Below are 23142 nucleotides of genomic sequence, written 5' to 3'. Positions count from 1 at the left end.
TCCTACAGAACGAAGCTGGCCACGGAAGCTGAGTGGAAAAAGAACTCAGTATGAGTTTTGGTGAAATTCAAAGACAATGATTATCGAAGTGAAGCTGAGTGATCTTCAGGACAGCATGAATGATCCGTTAAGCTAAAAGACAAATTCAACAACTGTCTGCACCAATAATAGAAGCCTTGAATTACGCAAAAGCCAAATTCCAAGATGCATGGGTCAACTGTTCGATGCTATAAGATAAACTGCCGCAAGAAGACAAAGTCTGTAGGAAGAGGACAAATCTGACGACTGAAGATTTTAGAAGATAGGATTGGCCTGCACATCTGAAGCTGACCAGAAGTTTGTCCCCCCAAAAGAGCCGTTTTGGACTCAATGGACAAATCAATTTCAAATGATTTGTTCCTCACATTTCAACTATAAAAGGGACAAAGATATCATTTGGAAGATCGCCGATTTACAGAAAATTACAAGTGAGAAAGATACAAATTCAAAGCACTCAAAAACAAGAAAGAAAACTTACACCAACATTCTATTCTTTGTGTAAATGCTAGATTGATTGTCTGTAATCATCTAAAGTGTTCTTTATCTTAAAAGGAACAAGTTTGTGATCAATTGTAATATTGAGAGTGTGTATGCTGAGTACTTCATATTAAGTACTTAGTGGTAGAGAAATCTAAGTGCTGGGTTGTAGCGTTTAGTAGGAGTTGAGTAGACGAATAGAGGAAGGTACTCTTGCATATTCAACTGCATGTAATCGGTTTGTGCTCTACCTTTAAAGAGCTCAGTATTGGATTCTAAAATCCCGGAGGATTCTGAGGACTGGACGTAGGCGGAGAGGCCGAACCAGGATAAGTGATACTGAGTAATTTCTAACTCTCTCAAATATATATGTGAATGTGTTGCTTGTTATATTTACTCAGCATATAAATTGTTTGAAGCTGACACTGAGTAAATTGGAGTGCTGAGTTGGAAGCTGACCACAAAAGTGTCAATTCCCAACTCTCAAGTGAAACAGTCTTAGTCAGCATCTGACTAAAGCTGTCTTACATTAAGATCGGCCAAGCTGACCAAAGCTGAGTTAATAAACTCACCAAAATTATTAAGTCAGCAAGATTAATTAGCGAAAAAGTTATATTAGTTCCTAACCCCCCCTTGGAACTAATCACACGAGACCAACAGTACGTACACTCGTGCATGCTCCCTCATACATGTCCTTTATGATGTCAATATATTTCCACGAAATGTCTTTCCTTATCAAGGCCCACCAAAGTACTTCCCTTGGTACCTTATCATATGCTTTCTCCAAGTCAATGAAAACCATATGCAAGTCTTTCTTCTTATTTCGATAGTGCTCCATTAATTGTTTCATTAGATGGATGGCTTACATAGTTGATCTTCCCGGTATAAAGCCAAACTGGTTTTCCGAGATCTTCACCGTCCTCCTTAGCTTTTGTTCGATCACTCGCTCCCAAAGTTTCATAGTGTGACTCATTAATTTGATTCCTCGATAGTTGGCACAATCTTGGACATCGCCTTTAAGATACTTTTTCTCCATTCTGATGGCATCTTATTGTTTCTCCAAATTTGGTTGAAGAACGTCGTCAACCATTCGATTCCTCTCTCTCCCAAACATCTCCAAATCTCAATAGGGATGCCATCGGGTCCCACTGTTTTCTTCAACCTCATCTTATTTAATACCATTTTGACTTCACCCTTTTGAATTCTCCGCAGGCATTCATGATTTATCATATCGTGAGGGATACTTATATCTCCAACATCTTGTCTGCGATCTCCATTAAATAAGTCATCAAAATAGGACCTCCATCGTTCCTTGATATCCTTATCTCCAACTAGGACTTTTTGGTCCACATCCTTCACACATTTAACTTTTCCGAGATCTCGCGTCTTCCTATCTCTCATCCGAGCAATTCTATATATGTCTCTTTCCCCTTCTTTCGTATCCAATCTTGTATACAGACCCCGATTCACCTTTGCTCTAGCATCTCGTATGACCTTCTTTACTTCCCTTTTAGCCTCTTTGTATTTTTTGTAGTTCTCATCACTCCTACATTTCTCCAATATTTTATAGGATTCTCGCTTACTCTTTACTGCTTGTCGTACTTCTTCTGTCCACCAAGATGTGTCATTACCCGGTGGCAGACTACCTTTAGATTCCCCTAGAATTTCCTTCGCTACTTCCCTTATACTATGCTCCATCTTAGTCCATATCGAATCTATATCTAAATCTATAGTACAAGTCCAAATATCTTTTTTAGTCATCTCATCCACAAATTTTTGTTGATTCTCCCCTTGCAATTTCCACCACTTAATCTTAGTCTCTACTTGTGGTGTTTGTTTTTCTTATACATTTCCTACTTCGAAAATCAAGCACCACTACTCTATGTTGGGTTGTCGTACTCTCACCAGGGATCACCTTACAATCAATATAACTCTTTCTCCAGGCACTCCTTACTAAGAAGAAGTCAATTTCGCTCGCATTACCGCCACTCCGATAAGTCACTAAGTGGGATGTTCTCTTCATAAACCATGTGTTCATGATACTCAAGTCATAGGCTGATGCGAATTCCAAAATATCATTTTCTGCTTCATTCTTATCTCCAAAACCATACCCTCCATGAACACTCTCAAACCCATCTCGCCTAGAACCCACGTGTCCATTGAGATCACCCATCAGTACCATTTTTTCATCTCTAGGAACCTGTTGCACCACTTCCTCTAAGTCCTCCCAAAAAGCTTGTCTTATAGAGACATTTAATCCTATTTGTGGCGCATATGCACTAACGACATTCACAACCTCATCCCCTATCACTAGCTTAACACTCATAATTCTATCGCTCTTCCTAGACACCGCTACTACATCATCAATATACTCCCTATCAATAAGAATACCTACTCCATTTCTACCCTTATCCTTTCCTGAGTACCAAAGCTTATAACCCTAAAGAGCAATCTCTCTAGCCTTAGCTCCAACCCACTTGGTTTCTTATAGGCACATTATATTTATTCTCCTCCTCTTCATAACATCTACAATTTCAGCTAATCTTCCTGTCAAAGAACCTATGTTCCATGTCCCAAAGCGTAACCTACTACCCTTACCCCTACCCTACCATTACCGTGGACTTGCTTATTTACCCGCAACCCTTGCATATTTGACACCACCGCTGGGTCCTGGGGTGGCGTGCCGCTTCGAGGCGACGACCTAGCAACCCTTGCACACTTATCACTACACCCGGGTCTAGGAAGTGCAGCGCGTCGCTGAGAAGGGAACGCCCCAACGATATTTATATTGTGGTTCATGTCATAAGATGTGGCTAAGTTTACGCTGGCCGCCACAAACCTACCGCAACCCTACTCTTTTGTCCGGGCTTGGGACCGGGTGTAAAGACCACCAAGTGACCCTCACAGGCGGAGTTATTCATGCATATAACATTAAAAAATAAAAATAAACACACTTAAAAATGGAGCGTATAAAAAATAAGTGGTGAATTATTTTTCCTTAAAAAATGTTTACTCGTCAATTTTTTATATTGTTGAGAATTATTTCCAGACAAAAACACTATTCATTTGTAGTGATTTTAAAAGAAAAAAAAAACAATGTAAAAATTATTAATTCTTTTTCAAGAAAATAATACATTAATTTGTACTTATAAATATGTGTGAAAGTGAAACCATATATATTTTTTTCTAATATTAGATGTGTGTGGAATAAAAAAGTTTTAACCTGCAAATTATGCCCTTTTTTTCAAATATTTGGTAAATTGCTCAACATGGTTTTATGTATTTTTCGTGTAACTAAAACTATTTATTGTTTTATATTTGAACTTTTTCTTTCCATTTTAGACTGCACGCACCTCCTTAAAGCTTATTAGTAATCAACTACCCAACTGTGATACTTACAACCAATCTCGATAGTGTTGGAAGCTACCAAACTTTCGTAACCTTTTTCCGAAACAATTTAAGCATGGACATAAAAGCCATGATTTGCACTAATGTGAACACTATCTGAAATCACAAACCATAACATGTTTCTACTGGTTGAGCTGATAAATTATGATAAAAAAAGATTTCAATCACAGTAGCAATAAGCGTCGTTAATGCATATGCAATTACATATAAATCTCGAGCTAAATCCTTCTTCTTAGAGGATGCTCCTATATCAGAAACACTCATTTACGATGGAACAAAAAAAAACCTCAATTATGAGTTGATACCGATTATGATTTTGGGAGATAGAAAGAAAGTCGGATTAGGAATCAGACATTAGACAAAGCAATTCAAACACAATAAGTTTGACGGGAGATCTATTAGTTCATCTTTTGCTACACGAATTGCGTCACACTTTACATAAATAAAATATAAAATTTAGTGATTTTATTGAAAGAAAATAACGTTCTACAATCTTTGTAAAGAAAGGCCCAAACTTGTTGTCTTTCAATTAGTTCCCCTTTTCTCATCTATTGAGCACATTTTCCGTTACCAAAAAAGTAATTATAAATTATATGATACTAAATGTAAGTCTTCTGTTTCGTACCTTCCTCGATCAGCTAGCTTTTCATTCTATACACAAATTGTGAATGGAAGCCGTTGAGAGCATTCGAGTTCATTGATCCAGATCCTCGAACTCAGTCATTAGATACAGCTGAACGATTCGCTCCTTGTGACTTTCGAATTGAAGAAAGTCGTTTTCGATGGCTTCGACCCAGTTTATGCTGTTCCCACTCGTGAGCTCCTCTAAGAACCCGGTCACTGCAAGCCTGCCAATAAAAAGAGAAAATGACGAATTCAGACTTCGAACCTTTTGAGATGCACACAATTAACATTTCTGTGTGCACGTGGAAGATATAAATCACATAACACGAATAAACTTCAAGATGCTGACCTTACACACATATTGGGTCCAAAGGTTCCTTTCCATCAATTTATTTCCAACGCCATCACAAACTGAACTCGAATCAGCCCGAAGAAAAGAAGTTATGATTTCCACAGCTGGTCCAACCACTTGTGCAGCCCATGATTCATTAGATTTGCCTGTAACAAAAAGAAAATAGCATTTCATGTGATTCAGGGGACGAAAATGATGTACTGCTAAAAATATATTTCTGATTTATAAACAAATCGGGAAAATGGCACATTTGTGGTAATTCGCAAACTATTTCATCGTTTATGGCAGAGTTAGAAGTATTTCCGAAAATGTGGTGATTTTAGCTGCATCCATAGATCTCTTAGGTGTATATGTTCATCCGCGATTCAAATTGGCAGATGGAGAAAAAGGAGACTCTAAAACTCTAATCTGCCTTTCAAGAAGGCGGATATAAAGTCAGCCGCTTGTATGAAAGGAGGACTGAGCAACACACCTTTCATACAGGCCGACCACTAGTACCGATCCTTCATTTCTTTCCCTTACTGCTAAAATTAAATTTATCACATAGTAACAAATATAAAAATTATTGATACTCTTAATTTAAATGAAATTGAGGCAGACATGTCTGTCCTGTCACCGTCCCACGATCGAGCAGTGGAGTCAGAGAATATCTGACTCCACACATTATACATTGACGAACGTATTATGTCCGCCAATAAGACCAGTGGGATGAATCAAATTCACCCCAAAGCCATAAATCTTTTCCATCTCCTCTAGTTCTAGAAATACTATAGATAACCACGAAAAATTTTAGGGTACTCCGGGAGTAATACACCCGACGAATCAATTAATGTCACATGTATACATTTTTATTTTCTTTACACCAACCATATCTCATGTAGTGGTATGAAAAATGACTTTCATGTAGTGGTACCATAGAATTTCTCGATAAGTTAGATAACCACCCCAAATGTGTCATTTTCCCTAAACAAATAGGAGAAAGAAAGACTGTACTTGAAATGGATTCAGTAGAATCAACATATTGTATATTCCATCCAAACAATGTTCGAAGCCGACTAAGTCTCCTCTTCTGTAAAACAAAATGCTTTTGTTATTAAACATTCCACAGTATGTACCAAAAAAAAAAAATTAAACATTCCACAGTGATAACTGATTGAGACGGGACCAGAATCCAGATAAATAAATAAACAAAAAGAATTGGTATTAAAGAATTGAAACATGTAAAATCTGACACGCAAACTTACTTGACGACGAACAAGCCTACGGGTGTTCAATTTCACTTTCTCAATTGCTTCAGCTAAAACATTCTTGAGTTCATTATCATCGGAGGAGGAGAATAAGATCTCCCTCGCATTATCTTTTAGCATCTCGCCGTTTTTTGCTGATACCATTTCACAACATTCATTTGCCTTATCAATCCTGCTTTGCAAGAGGTAAAGTCTCAGAAAACCCTCAAACTCCCTTACGCCAATGGCTTGCCGCAAACCTCGAGTATAAACAGCATGAGGTTTGAAAATTTCATAAACTTCACTGAGTAATCCAGCATTGATCATGCTATCTACTCTTTGTCCAACAAACTGGTCCAGTACGGGGATAGCAGCATCAACACAAATGAAACAGTAGTCGAATCTGCAATTGTCGATCCGACCCCAGTTCTGCCCTGCCACATTCAAAATTAGGGTTGTGAATGTCTGACACGACAACACAATTTACAGAAACAACCCACTTGACATGAGCTGTTTGACACAATCATCATTTTTATTTTATTTATATCCATAGTTGTTAAAGGCGCACCTCAGTCAAGGCTCAAGGAAGTGAGCCTTGATTGCAGAAAGCAAGGCCCTGAATCAAGGGGCGGTTCTGTGTTTTCACTAGGGTTTTTTTTTTACTGCTTTGTGTTAAACAAATGTTTGACTAATCTCAACCACTAATCTAATTTAAATAAGATTATCAAGACACATAACTAAGTATAGAAAGACTAGAGAGGGATTAAAGAGCGTAAAGAAGAGTCCCCTCCACTCCGCTCACACAGAAACTGCAACAGACACACAGAAGAACACAAAGAACAGTATCAAGTGACAATAAATGGTTATTAGTTTAGTAGCATTGGTTAGGTACTTAGGTTAAGAGGTTAAGTATATGTTAATGTCTCTATGAAGTATGAACTTAACTTGGTGTTTTTTATATTTATGATTTAGTATTATGTTTTAATGTGGTTTTGTTTTGTTTGTGTGGTCATAAGTCCGTTTTTTGGTTTATGCTTTAACTAGTAAAAGAGTTTTTTTTTTTTATTTCCTGCAATCGTGTTCCTAAGGCCATAGTTGTTAAAGGCGGGCCTCACTGGCGCCTTAAACCTTGGAATTGAAGATCTGTTCAAAAGGCTCTCGCCTTGTGCGCCTCACTCGCGCCTTGGAGCCTGGTGCGCCTGGCAGTTTTACTTAGGTTTCTTTTACAATTTTTTATTTTTACAGTTTTTTTTTTAAATAACTGCTTTACTTTTTTGAAATACTGTTTTTTTAAATAGATGCTTTACAATGAATGGTTATTAGTGTAGTAGCATTAGTTATAGTTAGGTACTTTAGGTTAAGACGTTAAGTATATTTAGTGTCTTTATGAAGTATGAACTTAATTTGGTGTTTTTGACATTTATGATTTAGTATTGTGTTTTTATGTGGTTTTATTTTGTCTGTGTGTCATAAGTGTGTTTTTCTGGTTTACTCTTAACTAGTAAAAGAGTATATATTTTTATTTTATTTTATGCGCCTCGTGTTTCTAAGGCGCGCACCTCGCCTTGTGCCTAGAGCCTAGGCTCCAGGACCCCTTAGCGCCTTAGTGCGCCTTTAACAACTATGCCTCAGGTGCGCGCATTGCATTGCGCGTAGGCTCCAAGACCCCTTGGCACCTTAGTGCGACTTGCGCCTTTAACTATGTTTACATCATATATAATTAGGGTAAATTTACACTCATGGCTCCTCAACTTTGGCTTTAATAACTTGATGATGCCCTGACTTCAAATCAAAACATAAAAGTCAATGAATTTTGACATATACTAACATAAAAGTCCTCTTACAAGTGTAAATACTGTTTTAACCACGTGAAATACCGGTAAATCACTCTTTGAGGGGTCATCATGCAAGTATCCTCAAAGTTGAGGGGGCATCATGTTAGTGAAAGAGTGACTTACCGACATTTCACGTGGTCAACCGGCATTTACATTGGTCAATGATCATTTGGAATTTTATGTTAGTATAAGTCAAAGATCAAGGAGTTTTATGTCCAATTTTGAAGCTAAGGGATCATCATGTCAGTAACACCAAAGTTGAGGGGCCATAGGTATATTTTGGACTATATAATTATGTAGAATATATAGATCATATAACAGGATTATAAACTCCGTTTTGACATTCCTAATCAAAATGATAACAACTGAAGGGCATGTAGATAATGAGACCTATTTGAGCCTCAAGAAGCTTCAAACGGTTAATTTTGCACAATTCAAATGCGTCTTTCAGTAAGGGTTGAAGAATGAACTATACTACAATCTAGGAGTGAGTCCTTCAACAAGGTTGAATAATGCTACCATCTTAGGAGTGAGATCAGTTCAGTTCAATCCGGGGATTAAAATCTCCACAAGTGTACCTAATGAAAGTCAACGGTTCGATCCAAAAAAAAAAAAAAAATACTCAACGGTTCAATCAAATTCTAGATCTTTTTATTCGGGCATCTTCCGGTTCAAAAATCTCCAAGATCCGTATAGACCTAGAGCTCAGACAGAGTTCACAAATCAGACTTGGAAATCGTCCTTTTTATAAGTCCGCCAAAGGCTACTGGGCACATTGCAATATCCTAGGTCGGAATTTCATTAAATTAAGTTCCGTACCGATAAACAAAATAGAATCCAAGAGATTATGAATTACCTAGGAAAAAATTCATAATTTTATTCACTTAGAAAAGAAGCAACTCCTGAATTACAGTATATTGTTAAGCGAATGTATAACAGGAAGGATGACCAACCTCAGCAGCCTTTCCCTGATAAAGCTTGCTAGGAAGAATACCAGAGCGAGCATACAAATTAAGGTATTGATTAATCTGCAAAACAAGATAACTAAGTTTAGGGAGACATCTAAAAGATGACTTGCTAGATTGTTTTTGCAAGATAGGGCTATCAATTTCTAACAACCCGCTTGACACTTTTATCATTTTTGTCTCTTTTATATCACATATAATCACATGGAATATATAGATCACATAACACGATTATGGCAAAAAAAACCGTTTTGACACCCTCATTGCAAGATAACTCCATTTTTCATAAAAACGAAGTGAATTGTGCCCAGAAATTAGTGTTCTTGAATATTGAATCAGCATATACTTCTTTGAATGTCAATAAAAAACGAAATCAACACAAACCCATAACTTGAATTTGTGTTTAATTAGATTCAAATGATAAAGCTATCCTAATGACAAGGCCAACAAAAAGTTATGAATAAAAAATAAAATGAATATAACATGAAAATAACGGGAAAAATATATCTATGGTCCATAACTATACTGCTATTAATGGATCCTAAACTTCATTTCTTGACATAAAAATTCTTGAACTTTAGATTATTGTAACATTAAATTCCAAATCAACAAAAGTCCACTAAAAAATTAACAAAACGACGATCTAAACAAGTTTGACTACATAATTGACTCTCTTTTTATCGAAATCACCATAAATTATAGTCCAATACCTATTTCCAGGTCTTCATTTCGTTAATTTTTTGAAGGATTTCTTTGATTTAATGTTACTAAAATGTAAAGGACTTTCAAACCACGAAATAGAGTTTAGGAACCATAATGTTTGTAGCGCTGTTATTCAGGTGCCAAGGGTGTATTTTACCCTGCATCTATTCAAACATGCATGAGAAATGCACACTTCTATCTCAAGGAGGCTAGAAATCATACTTTTCTATTGTCATGTGGATGGACTCTGTTTGCTGCAACAGGATCAAGTTCTTTCAGATAATGATACTTGTTGAAATCATTTCTCCCAAACTCAAGTGTTAGATCATTTTGCTCATCTCCTGCAAACACATGAAGCATATAAACAACATTGCCGTGAACGTAAATGATTTCAAAGAAACTAAGTTCATTACTTGATGCATACCAAGATGTTCATCCATAGGACTCTCATCCAAACTTTCTGTTGTATCATCTAGAAGGAAAGGACTCACAAGAGCCTGAAGAGTTAAAAATTGAACAAGAGTGAAAAGCATTATAATCTGGAACTAAGTAACTAAGAATTATCACAAGTTTAATATATTATACATCAGAGGCACCCCAAACTTGGCCCAAAAACCGATTGGAAACTTTAAGGATGTCTTGTTCGCCCCTTGAACTTCCTTAAAATGACATAATTAAACCCTAAGGGCTACATGGCAAAGGAAAAAGAGATTTGGGCAAGTTAAAGGGTGTGCCATATCACTTTAAGCAAGTTCAGAGGGGCAATAGGTCAATTTAAGCACGTTCAAGGGAGAATAGGTCAATTTAAGCAAGTTCAAGAGGGCAATAGGTCACCTTAAGCAAGTTCCAGGGGTCAATAGGTCACTTTAAGCAAGTTCAGGCGGCAATAGGATTTAAGCAAATTCAAGGGGTCAATAGGTCACTTTAAGCAAGTTCAAGGGGTCAATAGGTTACTTTAAGCAAGTTCAGGACTAATAAGACTCTCCAAAGTTAAGGGGCCAATCGATTTTTCGGCCCAAGTTCAAAGGGCCATGTTGTATTCAGCCATTATCACATAATTCAGAATACGTAAAGAAATCAATTTTCAGGTATCCCAGGTAAAAATACATCTATCGCCCTTGAACAATAGTGCTACTAACATTATGGCCCCTAAACTTCATTTCCTAAATTTTTTACATTACTATAACATTAAAGTCCAAATCAAAAAAGTCTATTGATGAAATGATGACCTGGACGAGTTTGACTACATCATTGCTCTTTTTTATCCATGTCCCATAAATTATGATCAAATATATAGTTCACCCTCATTCTTTTGTTAATTTTGTAACAGATTTTTGTTGATTTGGACTTCATGTTACAGAAATGTGAAATTCAGGAACTTTTATGTCAATAAATGAAGTTTAGGAGCCATAATGTTAGTAGTGTTATAATTCAGGAGCCATGAATACAATTTACCCCAAAAAAATCATTGTAAAATCTATTTTTTAAAGCTAAACTACCCAGACCAACTTCCCTAGAAGAGAATTCAAGGAGTGCACTACCTGAATGTAGTAATTGGTTCCCCCAACAATAACAGGCAAGCAATTGCGGGACAAGATATCATTAATAAGCTGCAAATTGATGAATCAATAAAATCAAATCAGAACATGCAACAATCAAAAAAGAAAAAAAATATGAGACATCAAGGAGCCCGTATACTTGGGATGTTGACCAAACAATCAGATTGGCCCCCTGAACTTTGGAGATGTCCCATTAGCCCTTGAACTTGGTCCCCTGAACTTACTTAACCTGATACGTGTTTCAACTTGCTCAAATCCTCCACTTATTCTAGATGTAGAGCTTAGGGATTAATCATGTCACTTTAAGCAAGTTTAGAGAACTAACAAAATATCTCCAAAATTTAGGCGCCAATCAAATTATTTGCAAAGTAAAGAGTCTCCGATGTAATAAGCCAAAAAAAAAAAAAAAAAAAAATCTTACTTTTCACAAATGAATAAGCAGTCAAGATCAACAAAAGCTTGAATGATTGCAATAAGAAAAGAAAAAAAAGGCTTAATACATCAAGGGGCCTTGAACTTGCCCTAACTGATTGACCCCTGAGCTTTAGAGATATCTCATTAGCTCCTTAAACATGCTTAAAGTGACATGGTCAACCCCTAAGTTCTAGAGTAAGAGAAGATTCAGATAAGTTGAGGAGCCAATACATCATTTTAATTTAAGAAAGTTTAAGATGTCAGTAGGTCACCTTCAAGCAAGTTAAAGGGGTCAATAGCTAATTCAGGAGGCTAATAAGACATCTCCTAAATTTAGGAGGCCAATCGGTCTTCTAGACAAGTGCAGGGCCTAATGTGTTAAGCCAAAAAAAAAAAGAGTATCTGCAATTCAATTAATTGAAAAAATAAAAAATAAGGGATTTGAAAAACCATGAAAAAGAGACAACTCACAGGAATAGCACAATCCCTAAAATCCTTAGCTGTGAATTCAACATTTGGGCTTATAGTCCCAAGCAAATGGTGAGGAACTCCTGCAAACAATAAAAAAAGTCACAGACTAAAAACAGTAGCTAAACATATCAAATTCTAGAGAGAGAGAGAAAGAGAGAGTACCATTTTGCTCGTGAAGAGGAACCTTGTTGGTGAGAACATCAAGACCATGGTAGACTTGCATCGAATCAGCGTTGATAATTTCAATGGGAAAATGGGAAGCTAAATCAATGGCGAGTTTCGATTTTCCTGAACCAGTGGGCCCCATTATCACTACAACCTTCGGTTTCGCTTCTTGTTCCCCTTCTTTGCTCGTCGTTGGCATTCTTCTTCTTCCTCCATCGCTAGGGTTTTGCAGGGTCGACTGAGAATCACCGTCTTCACTCTCCATCTCCGATTGTTGAGGAATCGGAAAAGCTCTCTTCAGATACCTCTTGGGCTTCAAAACCCCAAATCCAATCTAATCCGCCCCTGTCTTTGGGTTTCAATTTCCACAATCAGAACCTGAAGCCCATTATCTTTATATGATCCATTAATCTCCACTTGATCTTCTTCTTTCTTTTCCTTTTTTTCTTTAAGGGCAAAATTTACAATAACATTTTATTTTAATAATGCAGATTTCACATGTAATGTACATAAATGTTACAAATTTAACTCTAAAGTTTTCAAGTAACGTTACTGAAATTTTGAAAATACTAGTTTAAATATTATTTAACTATCACATAGTCTTTCCAAACAAAATTATCCATAAATTGAAGGAGTTCCGTACTTTTTTTTTTGTTAGTTATAACTTGAGTGGTTCAGAACAAACCTCTTCTCTTTAACCGACAAATCTCTTTTCTTGCTTGAATAATTACATATGTAACAATATGGGTACACCAGGGATAAGGTGCAAAAATAACCCTAACGTTTACAGCTAGGAACAATTTTACGTCTACCATCTAAAATGGTGCAATTTTACCCTTAACGTTGGCATTCAAGAGAAATTTTACTCTAACATTGTCAAGTTGGATCAATTTGAGAAATAATTCATCAAACTGTCTTTTCGGTCATGAATCTTGTCATTTACATTTCACTTATAAGTCATTTTATCACTCATTAGTAACATATCCTAAACATATTATTAGACGTGGAAAAAAATTAAAAAAATGTACTGTCTTTTGTACGAGTTGGACAAAAAAAAATTAAAATATTTCACCGAATTTATAAATATTGACCAATTCTATTATTAAATCATAGAAAATATGAAAAAAAAAAATTTAAACAAACTGATATGCAATTGGTGCAGAATAAGAAACAATATATATATATATATATATATATATATATATATATATATTATAATAATGTCTAAAATTGATCCAACTTGACAATGTTAAGGGTAAAAATGCTTTTTGCTGCCAACGATATGGGTAAAATTGTATCATTTTAGACGTTAAGATAAAATTGCTCCTAGCGGTAAACGTTAGAGAGATTTTTACACCATATTCATTTCACTTAATATGTTAAGGTCAAATTTGATCCTTATCCTTCAGCTTATTATATTAATTTAAATATTGTAAGGGTTAACTATGAAACTGGCCAAATTGAAAGGTTCTTTTATATATTTAGACTCATTACAACACCTCTTACCAAATTAGACACGTTAATTGTTAATGTTCCTGTAATAGCCCTATTTTGTTCAAAGCTTATACTGCGGACAAGTTGTTATGCGAAGCAACTACAAAATCCTCTTAACGTGATAACACCTTCGAACAACTTATGTGATTTTGGCTGCGATTTTCGATAGGTTTTTTAATCAAACTCAATGGCAAAAAGTCGGAAAGAATGTAAGTTTTAATCTCCTTGCATCAAATAACAAGAAATCGCAACATGTTTAGGGTTTGTTAAGGTTTACGGTTTTAGGGTTTAGTTTTTCGTATGATTTAAGGCCTTACTACGGTTAGAGTTACATTTAGCAATTGGAAACTTATTTTGGGATCTATTTGTGTGATTAAATGTGTTAGAAACCCTCTTATTTCAGCAGCTCAATAGTTTTGTAGTCATAAAAAAACCTTATGCAGTGGAAGCAACTATAGAGGAAATCCATATTCGTCGTTCGAATTTTCTTCGTAGTTGCTTCCACTGCGGAAGGTTTTTCATGACTGTGAAAATAATTGAGTGAAGGAGTACCTTCACAATCTTATAAACTGTGAAGGGATTGCAAGAACTTCGAATGTCTTTGCATTTTTATCATATGTTTCGAAGTTGTTTCAGTTGCGAAATATTTTAAGCTTGTTTATTAATTGCAAAGTAGTTTTCTTTTCTTGTTTCCCTTACACTAAATGCCAAAAAAATTTATAATGTGAAAGTTTCAACCAAGGATTCTTCTAAGAATGATTCGAAAGAGAACGAGATGAGTACATTTTGATGATAGTGCGAAAGGCATCAAAGTCTTCAAGTATTCCTTCAGCTTGAATACAAAGGCATCAATCACGGTGAGGACTGACTTGAGGTAATTAAGAAAGTGAAGTGTAAATTGTCAAAAAATCAAATGGAATTGTTTAAGATGATTTCTTTCGGGCATTTGATGGATATGGAACTGTGCACATTATTTAATCGTATATGTCATGGTGTAATAAATAGAGAGATTGCTCCATCAAAGTCAAAACATATAGAGATGTGGTTCAATGTTAAAGGAGTTGAACTCAAATTTGGAGATTGGAAGTTCGGTCTTCTGATTGGGTTGAAATTTGGCGATACGAAGAAGAACATATTGAGAAACATGTAGGATTGTAAACACATTATCTCTCTTTGTCTCCGTCCCTGAATGCATGCTCTTTTTATATCACCCCCTTTTTACTAGTTATCGCCCATATTTGGACTTTTTTACCCTTTGCATAATTTTGATAAAAAAATGAAAATTATCTCTCCAAAATCACAAATCCGAACAACAATAATTGAAATTATGAAAATAATTGATGTGTGACAATCCAAACTCCGGAAATGGATGATTACAAGTCAGAAACATTAAAATTTACGTTTTTTTATCAAAGAAATCATGAAAGTAATGCATATTTTTTTATGACGATTTTGCATTTTTCATCACAAAAAATTAGAGAATTTTGCATTTTTCGTCATAAAAAATTGAACGATTTAGTATTTTTCATCGTTAAAAATTTATGAGTTTGCATTGGCCAAAATTTGGCCTAGGCGGATGCCGGATCCGCCGGCCAATGGTTCGGGCGGATACCGCATATGCCCTAGCCATCGGCGGGATGCCGCATCCGCTCCAGCCATTGGCCGGGCGGATTCGGTATCCGCCTAAGCCAAATTTTGGCCGATTCTCTCTAATATCCAAATTTTCAGTTTTGACATTTTTTATAAAAAGGGTAAAATTGTCCAAATAGAAGCGGTGATAAGTGTTGGTCCCATGTGATTAGTTCCAAGGGGGGGTTAGGAACTAATGTAACTTTTTCGCTTAATTATGCTGACTTAATTAATTCTTTAAGTTATTCAACTTTGTTTTGGTCAACACGGCCGAGAGATGTAAGACAGCTTTAGTCAGATGCTGACTAGAACTGTTTTACTTATGAGTTGGGAATTAACACTTGAGGTCAGCTTCCAACTCAGCACCAAGATTACTCAGTGTCAGCTTTTACAATTTATATCCTGAGCAATTTAATCAAGCAACACATACAAATATATATATTGAGAGAGAGTTAGAAATTACTCAGCAGACTTATCCTAGTTCGGCCTCTCCGCCTACGTCCAGTCCCTAGAATCCCTCCGGGCTTTTTCAATCCAATACTGAGCTCTTTAAAGGTAGAGCACAAACCGTTTACAAAGCAGTTGAATATGCAAGAGTACCTTCCTCTATTCGTCTACTCAACTCCTACTGAGCGCTATAACCGAACACTCAGATTTTCTCTACCACTGAGTACTTAAAACCGAGTACTCAGCACCACTCTCTCAATTTTACAATTGATACAAATCTGTTCTTTCTAGATGAAGAACACTTTAGATGAATACAAATTCAATCTAGCTTTTACACAGAAATGGAAATTTGGTGTAAGATCTTTTTCTTATTTGAATGTGCTTTGTATGTATGCTCTTTTTCTCTTGTATTTTTTGGCTAAGGATCCAAGAATTGTACTTGTCCTTTTATAGTTGATTCTGAAGCTCTAATCATTTGAATCTGGAAGTATCCGTTGGATTCAAACGGATCTATTGCGTCATTCCCTTGGTCAGCATTCAGAATTGAAGGCCAATCCTGTCGTCTGAATTCAGTAGGCGCCAGGCTTGTCTTCTTCCTATAGGTTTGTCTTCTAGCTCCAGTTTCGTCTTTTAGCTCACAGCCAGTTGACCCATGCATCTCGAAACTATCTCCGTGCGTAATTCCAAAGCTTCTGTTATTGGTGCAGACAGTTGTCGGATCTTGTCTTTTAGCAAACTGATCAATCGTGCTATCCTGATGAACACTCAGCTTGACTTTATTGATGTTGCTTTTGTTCTTTATTTCTGAGTCATATTCTTACTCTGCTTCTGTGGTTAGCTTCGTCTGCAAGCTTTAGTTTAGAGAAAGACTTCTCTTCTTTGATACTGAGTTGCGTTCCACTCAGCTTCTTTGGTCAGCTTCATCTTCAAGCGTTTGTTCTGAAGATGACTTTCCTTCTGTTATACTGAGTTGCACTCCACTCAGCTTGTGCTGTGTTCTCATGCTGACTTCGTCCTGTCTTACTTTTTATTTCTGTTTTTATTTATATTTATACTCAACATTGAACAAACATATTAGTACAATTAAATCAAAGCACTTAAATTTAATTGCCTCTTAATCATGGATTAACTTAAATAATTTTATCAAATCAAAATCATGTGGAAAGGTGTTTCAACAAACTCCCCTATTTTGATGTTGGCAAAATATTTAATTGTGGAACTCAGCATTGAGATTCCCCATGATTGAAATTCCTTTTCTACTTCTGAAGTTACTCCCACGTAAGAGTTGCATCTGTTGACTTAAATTAACTCTAAACCTTCTAAGATTTAATCGAGTAAAATTAAGACATGCCTATACTGAGTTAGTTCAATTCTAGACCTTCCAAGATCTAATTCAGATAAGCCTAGGTCAGCTTTCAGAAGAGTTCAATGCTTGAAACATATGTTTACTCAGTTTGATACATAGTCAGTTTAGGTATCAGAGTTGTGAAAGGATGTATCAGAGCTAATGTGTACTGAGTATGTTCCTTTTTTAATTTTGTTTGTTTGTTCATTTAAGACATATCAGCACATAGCAACAATAAGTAAGTAAGCATCACATAAGATTTATCAGTTTGAATAAAAGATGCATAGATATATATAAATGGTCAGCATTAACAAAATAGAACACGCCCGATAAAACTACAAGTCAAGTACTAAGACTAGTCAATCTATTTCTTCCTGTTGACTTACATTCTTCCATATCGAATTTCTTTAACATTTCTTTGGCATACTTAGACTAACTGATGAAGATGTCGTTCTTCCCTTGCTTTATTTGTAATCCAAGGAAGAAGTTGAGTTCCCCCATCATTGACATCTCGAACTCAGTTTGCATCTGTTTACTAAATTCTTTGCACATAGATTCATCAGTAGCACCAAAGATTATATCATCTACGTAAATTTGTGCCAGCAGGGTATTTTTACCCTTTTTCTTAATGAATAAGGTTGTGTCAGTTTTGCCTCTGACATAGTTCCTGGTCAGTAGGAAACTAGTCAACCTCTCGTACCAAGCACGTGGTGCTTGTTTCAGTCCGTACAGGGCCTTCTTGAGTTTATAAACGTGGTTTGGAAATTTTGGATCTTCAAACCCTGGAGGCTGACTAACATATACCTCTTCGTTTATAAATCCATTAAGAAAAGCACTTTTGACATCCATTTGATATAGTTTGAAGTTCATGAAACTAGCATAAGCACATAATATACGTATAGCCTCTAACCTAACAACGGGAGCAAAGGTCTCACCATAGTCAATGCCTTCTTGTTGACTATAGCCTTGGGCTACAAGTCAAGCTTTGTTTCTGACTACATTGCCTTGCTCATCTAGTTTGTTTCTAAAGATCCATTTAGTTCCTATGGTCTTTTGATTCTTAGGTTTTGGTACTAAATCCCATACCTCATTTCTTTTGAATTGATCAAGCTCTTCTTGCATAGCATTGATCCAGACTTCGTCGTGCTCAGCATCGGTGAAATTCTTTGGTTCATGTACTGAGACGAACGCAACATTGCTAAGATATCTCCTGAGTTGATTTCTTGTCATCAGGTTGTTCTCAGCAGCATCAAGAATGGACTTCTCCGAATGTCCTCTTGGAATCTTGATTTCTTTGGGTAATATTGAGTTGTCAGGAGTAGGTGTTTCTACAATATCTGCAGGAGTAGATTGGTCAGCAAAGGTAATTTCGGGTTCGTGTTTACCTTTGGTCAGCTCTTGTGGTGATGACTCAGCGGCTACATTTTGATCAGTGGAAGCTGAGCCTGGATCATCTTCGGCAGACTGAGTTGTCTTTCCTGCAGGGTCAGTTTCGTCGAACTCAACATGTACAGACTCTTCTACAACCTGAGTTCGTTTATTATACACCCTATATGTTTTACTATTAGTTGAGTACCCTAGAAAGATCGCTTCATCAGCTTTAGCATCAAATTTAGCAAGGTTTTCTTTTGTGTTGAGTATAAAACATTTACACCCAAAGGCACGAAAGTAGCCAATGTTGGGCTTTCGTCCTTTCCAAAGTTCATAAGGGGTTTTCTTGAGTATAGATCTAACTAAAGCCCTATTGAGTATATAGCATGCTGTGTGGACAGCTTCACCCCAGAAATACTTTGGAAGCCTATTTTCGCTCAGCATTGTCCTAGCAATTTCAACTATTGTTCTGTTCTTCCTTTCAACAACCCCATTTTGTTGAGGAGTCCTAGGAGCAGAAAAATTATGGTCAATGCCACTGACTTCACAGAATTCGTCAAACTGTTGGTTTTTGAATTCTTTGCCATTATCACTTCTAATATGAGCTACTTTTAGGTCTTTGTCAGTTTCAAGCCTTTTGACTAATGTGGAAAACATCTCAAATGTTTCATCCTTGCTACTCAGCAAGATGATCCAAGTATACCGAGAGAAATCGTCTACAATGACTAAGGAAAATTTCTTACCGCTCAAGCTGAGTGGCTGGACAGGTCCGAAAAGGTCCAAATGTAGTAATTCCAATGGGCGCTTGGTTGAGACAATATTTTTATTTTGAAAAGACTTTTTAGTTTGTTTACCTTGCTGACAAGCATTACATAATTGATCTTTCTCAAATCTAAGTTTGGGCAATCCCTCAACTAATTGCTTTCTTGCTAGTTTGGCAAGGAGGTCCATGCTTACATGACCAAGTCTCCTATGCCATAGCCAGGAGTTGTCCTCCTTTGACACTAAGCATATATTTTTTGAAAAATTCTTTTCTAAACTCAACATGTAGACATTGTCAACATGAGGGGTAGTTAAAATCAAATTGTTTGTTTTTCCCTCGAGTATATGACACTTAGTGGCATCAAATACAACCTTTCTACCACTGTCACACAGCTGAGCTACGCTCAATAGGTTATATTTGAGACCCCTGACTAGAGAGACTGACTCAATAGTAGGGTTACCTCCGATAGTACCTGAACCGACTATCTTACCCTTCTTATTGTCTCCGAAGCTTACACTTCCACCTCGTTTACGCTCTAGTGTGATGAATTGAGTTTCATCACAAGTCATGTGCCTCGAGCATGCGCTGTCAATATACCAAAGCTTTGACTTCTCCACGCACCTCAGGCTCACCTGCAAATTGGACTATTCATCTTTAGGTACCCAATTCTTTTTGGGTCCTCGTTGGTTAGCATGAACAGGTGAAACATCATATTTTTCTTTGTGACAACATACATTAATGGTGTGGCCATCTTTACCACAGAAGTCACAAAAGGTTACCCTTTGAGGGTGATGTTGTTTTAGGTCAGCACGATTGTGCTGAGCATGCCAGCATACCTTAGTGGTATGGCCTTTCTTTCCGCAGAAGTCACATTGGAAATTCCGCCGAGTATACCAACACACATCTATAGTGTGTCCTATTTTCCCACAACAGTCACACTGACTATTCTGTTGAGTGTACCGTCTATGCTGACCAGTACCTTGATACTCAGCATTGGGATAGAACCCTTTCTTTGCCGATTTACTCAGCTGGTTCTGTATGGTTGTGATGTCCTTTCTAAGCTTCTTTGACTCAGTTTGGACTTCCGAGACAAAACCATGCATAACTTTTAGATTTTCATCTTGCCTGGTGTTGTCTTGGAGAAGATATCGGAGGTCACTCAGTTTGACCTCTTCTATCTCATCACATCGCCTGCTGAGTGCCTTTATTTTCTTATTACACTTTTTGGTCAGTGTATATAGATCACTCAGGGCGTTGACCATTTCGTTTTTGAGCAAAAGAAGAGATGTTACCTCATTGGAGTGGTCCTCTTGGTCAGTGTCATCTGAGAGGTCAACTTGCTCAGATTTGCATAGGTCAGCAGCGTCATCGGCCATGAAGCATATATTTGCTGTCTCATTTGCATCAGCTTCAGATGAGGTTGACTCATCACTGTCACTCCATGTGGCCACCATAGCTTTTCTACTACCTTTCTTTTCTTTCTTTAGATTTGGACAGCTTGATTTAATGTGCCCAGTTTGGTGGCATTCAATGCACGTGACAGGCTTGGAGCTGTCCTTTTTGTATTTGTCGTTGGACTTAGCTTTGTACTTATCGCTTCTTCTGAATGACCTTTTGCTGTTCTTGTCACTCTTTCTGAACAGCTTCTTCATCTTCCTAGTAAACATGGCCATCTCCTCATCATTCGATGAGTCAGCTTCGGTTGAGTCAGCTTTCATGATAAGTGATTTTTGTTTCTTGTCCTCAGACTTTTCTTTAGCTTCAAAGTTTTTCATTGAGATCTCATGAGTCAGCAGAGATCCGATCAGCTCGTCATATTTGTACGTGGTAAGGTCCTGAGCTTCCTCCACAGCTGTTTTCTTAGCTTGCCAGCTCTTGGGTAGACTTCTCAAGATCTTCTTCACTTGCTCTTCTTCTGTGAAGTTCTTGCCGAGTCTTTTCAGCTCATTTATGATGTTGGTGAATCTAGCATTCATTTTCGAGATGTCTTCGTTGTCATTCATCTCGAACAGCTCGTATAATCTCATATATTGGTTCACCTTTGACTCCTTGACCTTGCTCATGCCTTCATAGGTTACTTCGAGCTTCTTCCATATTTCCTGTGCTGACTCACAACCTGAAATTTTGTTGTACTCTGCAGCATCTAACGCACAGTGAAGCATATTGATAGTCGAAGCGTTATTTTGTAATTTTCTAAGGTCATCTTCTGACCACTCAGTTTCACTCTTAACAACTTTCTCGTTGTTAACCATTTTATAAGGCACAAATGGGCCTTGAACTATTGCAAGCCACGCACTCATGTTTGTAGCTTGAATAAAGTTTTTCATCCTGTTTTTCCAAAAGGTATAGTTTGATCCGAAAAACAAGGGAGGCCGACTAATTGATAATCCCTCAGGGAGAATCTGTGTTGTTTGATTTCCTGGAAGGAAACGAGTGCTGTTCTTATCCATTTATAGGGATCAGCTCAAGATAGTTATATCTTTGAGTAGTGAGCTATTTGCTTTGATACCACTTGTTGGTCCCGTGTGATAAGTTCCAAGGGGGGGGGTTAGGAACTAATGTAACTTTTTCGCTTAATTATGCTGACTTAATTAATTATTTAAGTTATTCAACTTTGTTTTGGTCAGCACGGCCGAGAGATGTAAGACAGCTTTAGTCAGATGCTGACTAGAACTGTTTTACTTATGAGTTGGGAATTAACACTTGAGGTCAGCTTCCAACTCAGCACCAAGATTACTCAGTGTCAGCTTTTACAATTTATATCCTGAGCAATTTAATCAAGCAACACATACAAATATATATATTGAGAGAGAGTTAGAAATTACTCAGCAGACTTATCCTGGTTCGGCCTCTCCGCCTACGTCCAGTCCCCAGAATCCCTCCGGGCTTTTTCAATCCAATACTGAGCTCTTTAAAGGTAGAGCACAAACCGTTTACAAAGGAGTTGAATATGCAAGAGTACCTTCCTCTATTCATCTACTCAACTCCTACTGAGCGCTATAACCGAACACTCAGATTTTCTCTACCACTGAGTACTTAAAACCGAGTACTCAGCACCACTCTCTCAATTTTACAATTGATACAAATCTATTCTTTCTAGATGAAGAACACTTTAGATGAATACAAATTCAATCTAGCTTTTACACAGAAATGGAAATTTGGTGTAAGATCTTTTTCTTGTTTGAATGTGCTTTGTATGTATGCTCTTTTTCTCTTGTATTTTTCGGCTAAGGATCCAAGAATTGTACTTGTCCTTTTATAGTTGATTCTAAAGCTCTAATCATTTGAATCCGGAAGTATCCGTTGGATTCAAATGGATCTATTGCGTCATTCCCTTGGTCAGCATTCAGAATTGCAGGCCAATCCTGTCGTCTGAATTCAGCAGGTGCCAGGCTTGTCTTCTTCCTACAAGTTTGTCTTCTAGCGGCGCGCTACTTCCGCGAGCAACCAGCTTCGGATTCTCCTTAAGGCACCGTGTTGAGTAGGAATTTGAATAGAAACTCTATTTTTGGGCTCAATGTTGCTGGACTCTACTCCTCTCCCCGGGCTCGCTCCGCTCTATGCCCAAAGCTTCAACTCAATCACTTGGACAGAGGGATTTAGCCTACCAACTGCAGGCTCGGGTGTAAAGTCAAACGTTTGCCTTGCACCTTTTGTTTCCCTGTCAAGAGATCCTCTTTCCTGATTCTAGCTGGTCTTGATACCCAAAGTTATCCCTACAAAATAAAATGCGGCAAGGGAACTCTTTAGCGAAAACTGCTCGAGCGTCTACTGCAGAAAGGACTTCAATCGAAACTAGAAGAGAGGACGGCCATTGACCTTACTTGCGTACGGTATCACTTGCCTAACAGCTGCC

General features: G+C 37.1%; 1 protein-coding gene across 2 annotated transcripts; it reads right to left on the bottom strand.

Annotated features, from left to right (window-relative positions):
* Window positions 1–4367: 4367 nt before the first annotated feature.
* On the bottom strand, window positions 4368–12599 carry LOC136224813 (tRNA dimethylallyltransferase 2-like). Of its 2 annotated transcripts, XM_066013238.1 has the most exons (10): window positions 12235–12598; window positions 12073–12152; window positions 11170–11238; window positions 10053–10125; window positions 9851–9969; window positions 8915–8989; window positions 6145–6555; window positions 5894–5969; window positions 4898–5046; window positions 4368–4772 (listed from the first exon to the last, which is right to left on the bottom strand). In XM_066013238.1, the coding sequence occupies exons 1-10, from the start codon at window positions 12500–12502 to the stop codon at window positions 4641–4643; spliced, it is 1452 nt and encodes a 483-aa protein (XP_065869310.1). In that variant the 5' UTR covers window positions 12503–12598; the 3' UTR covers window positions 4368–4640. The 2 variants fall into 2 exon arrangements, with proteins under 2 accessions (XP_065869310.1, XP_065869311.1); XM_066013239.1 differs by lacking the exon at window positions 11170–11238 and having other exon boundaries at window positions 12235–12599.
* Window positions 12600–23142: the final 10543 nt, after the last annotated feature.

This window comes from Euphorbia lathyris, chromosome 3 (assembly GCF_963576675.1).
Source record: "Euphorbia lathyris chromosome 3, ddEupLath1.1, whole genome shotgun sequence".
NCBI classification, from domain to species: Eukaryota; Viridiplantae; Streptophyta; class Magnoliopsida; order Malpighiales; family Euphorbiaceae; genus Euphorbia; species Euphorbia lathyris.
The sequence above is the reverse complement of the archived record's forward strand: the minus strand, read 5'-3'. Positions and strand labels throughout refer to the sequence as shown.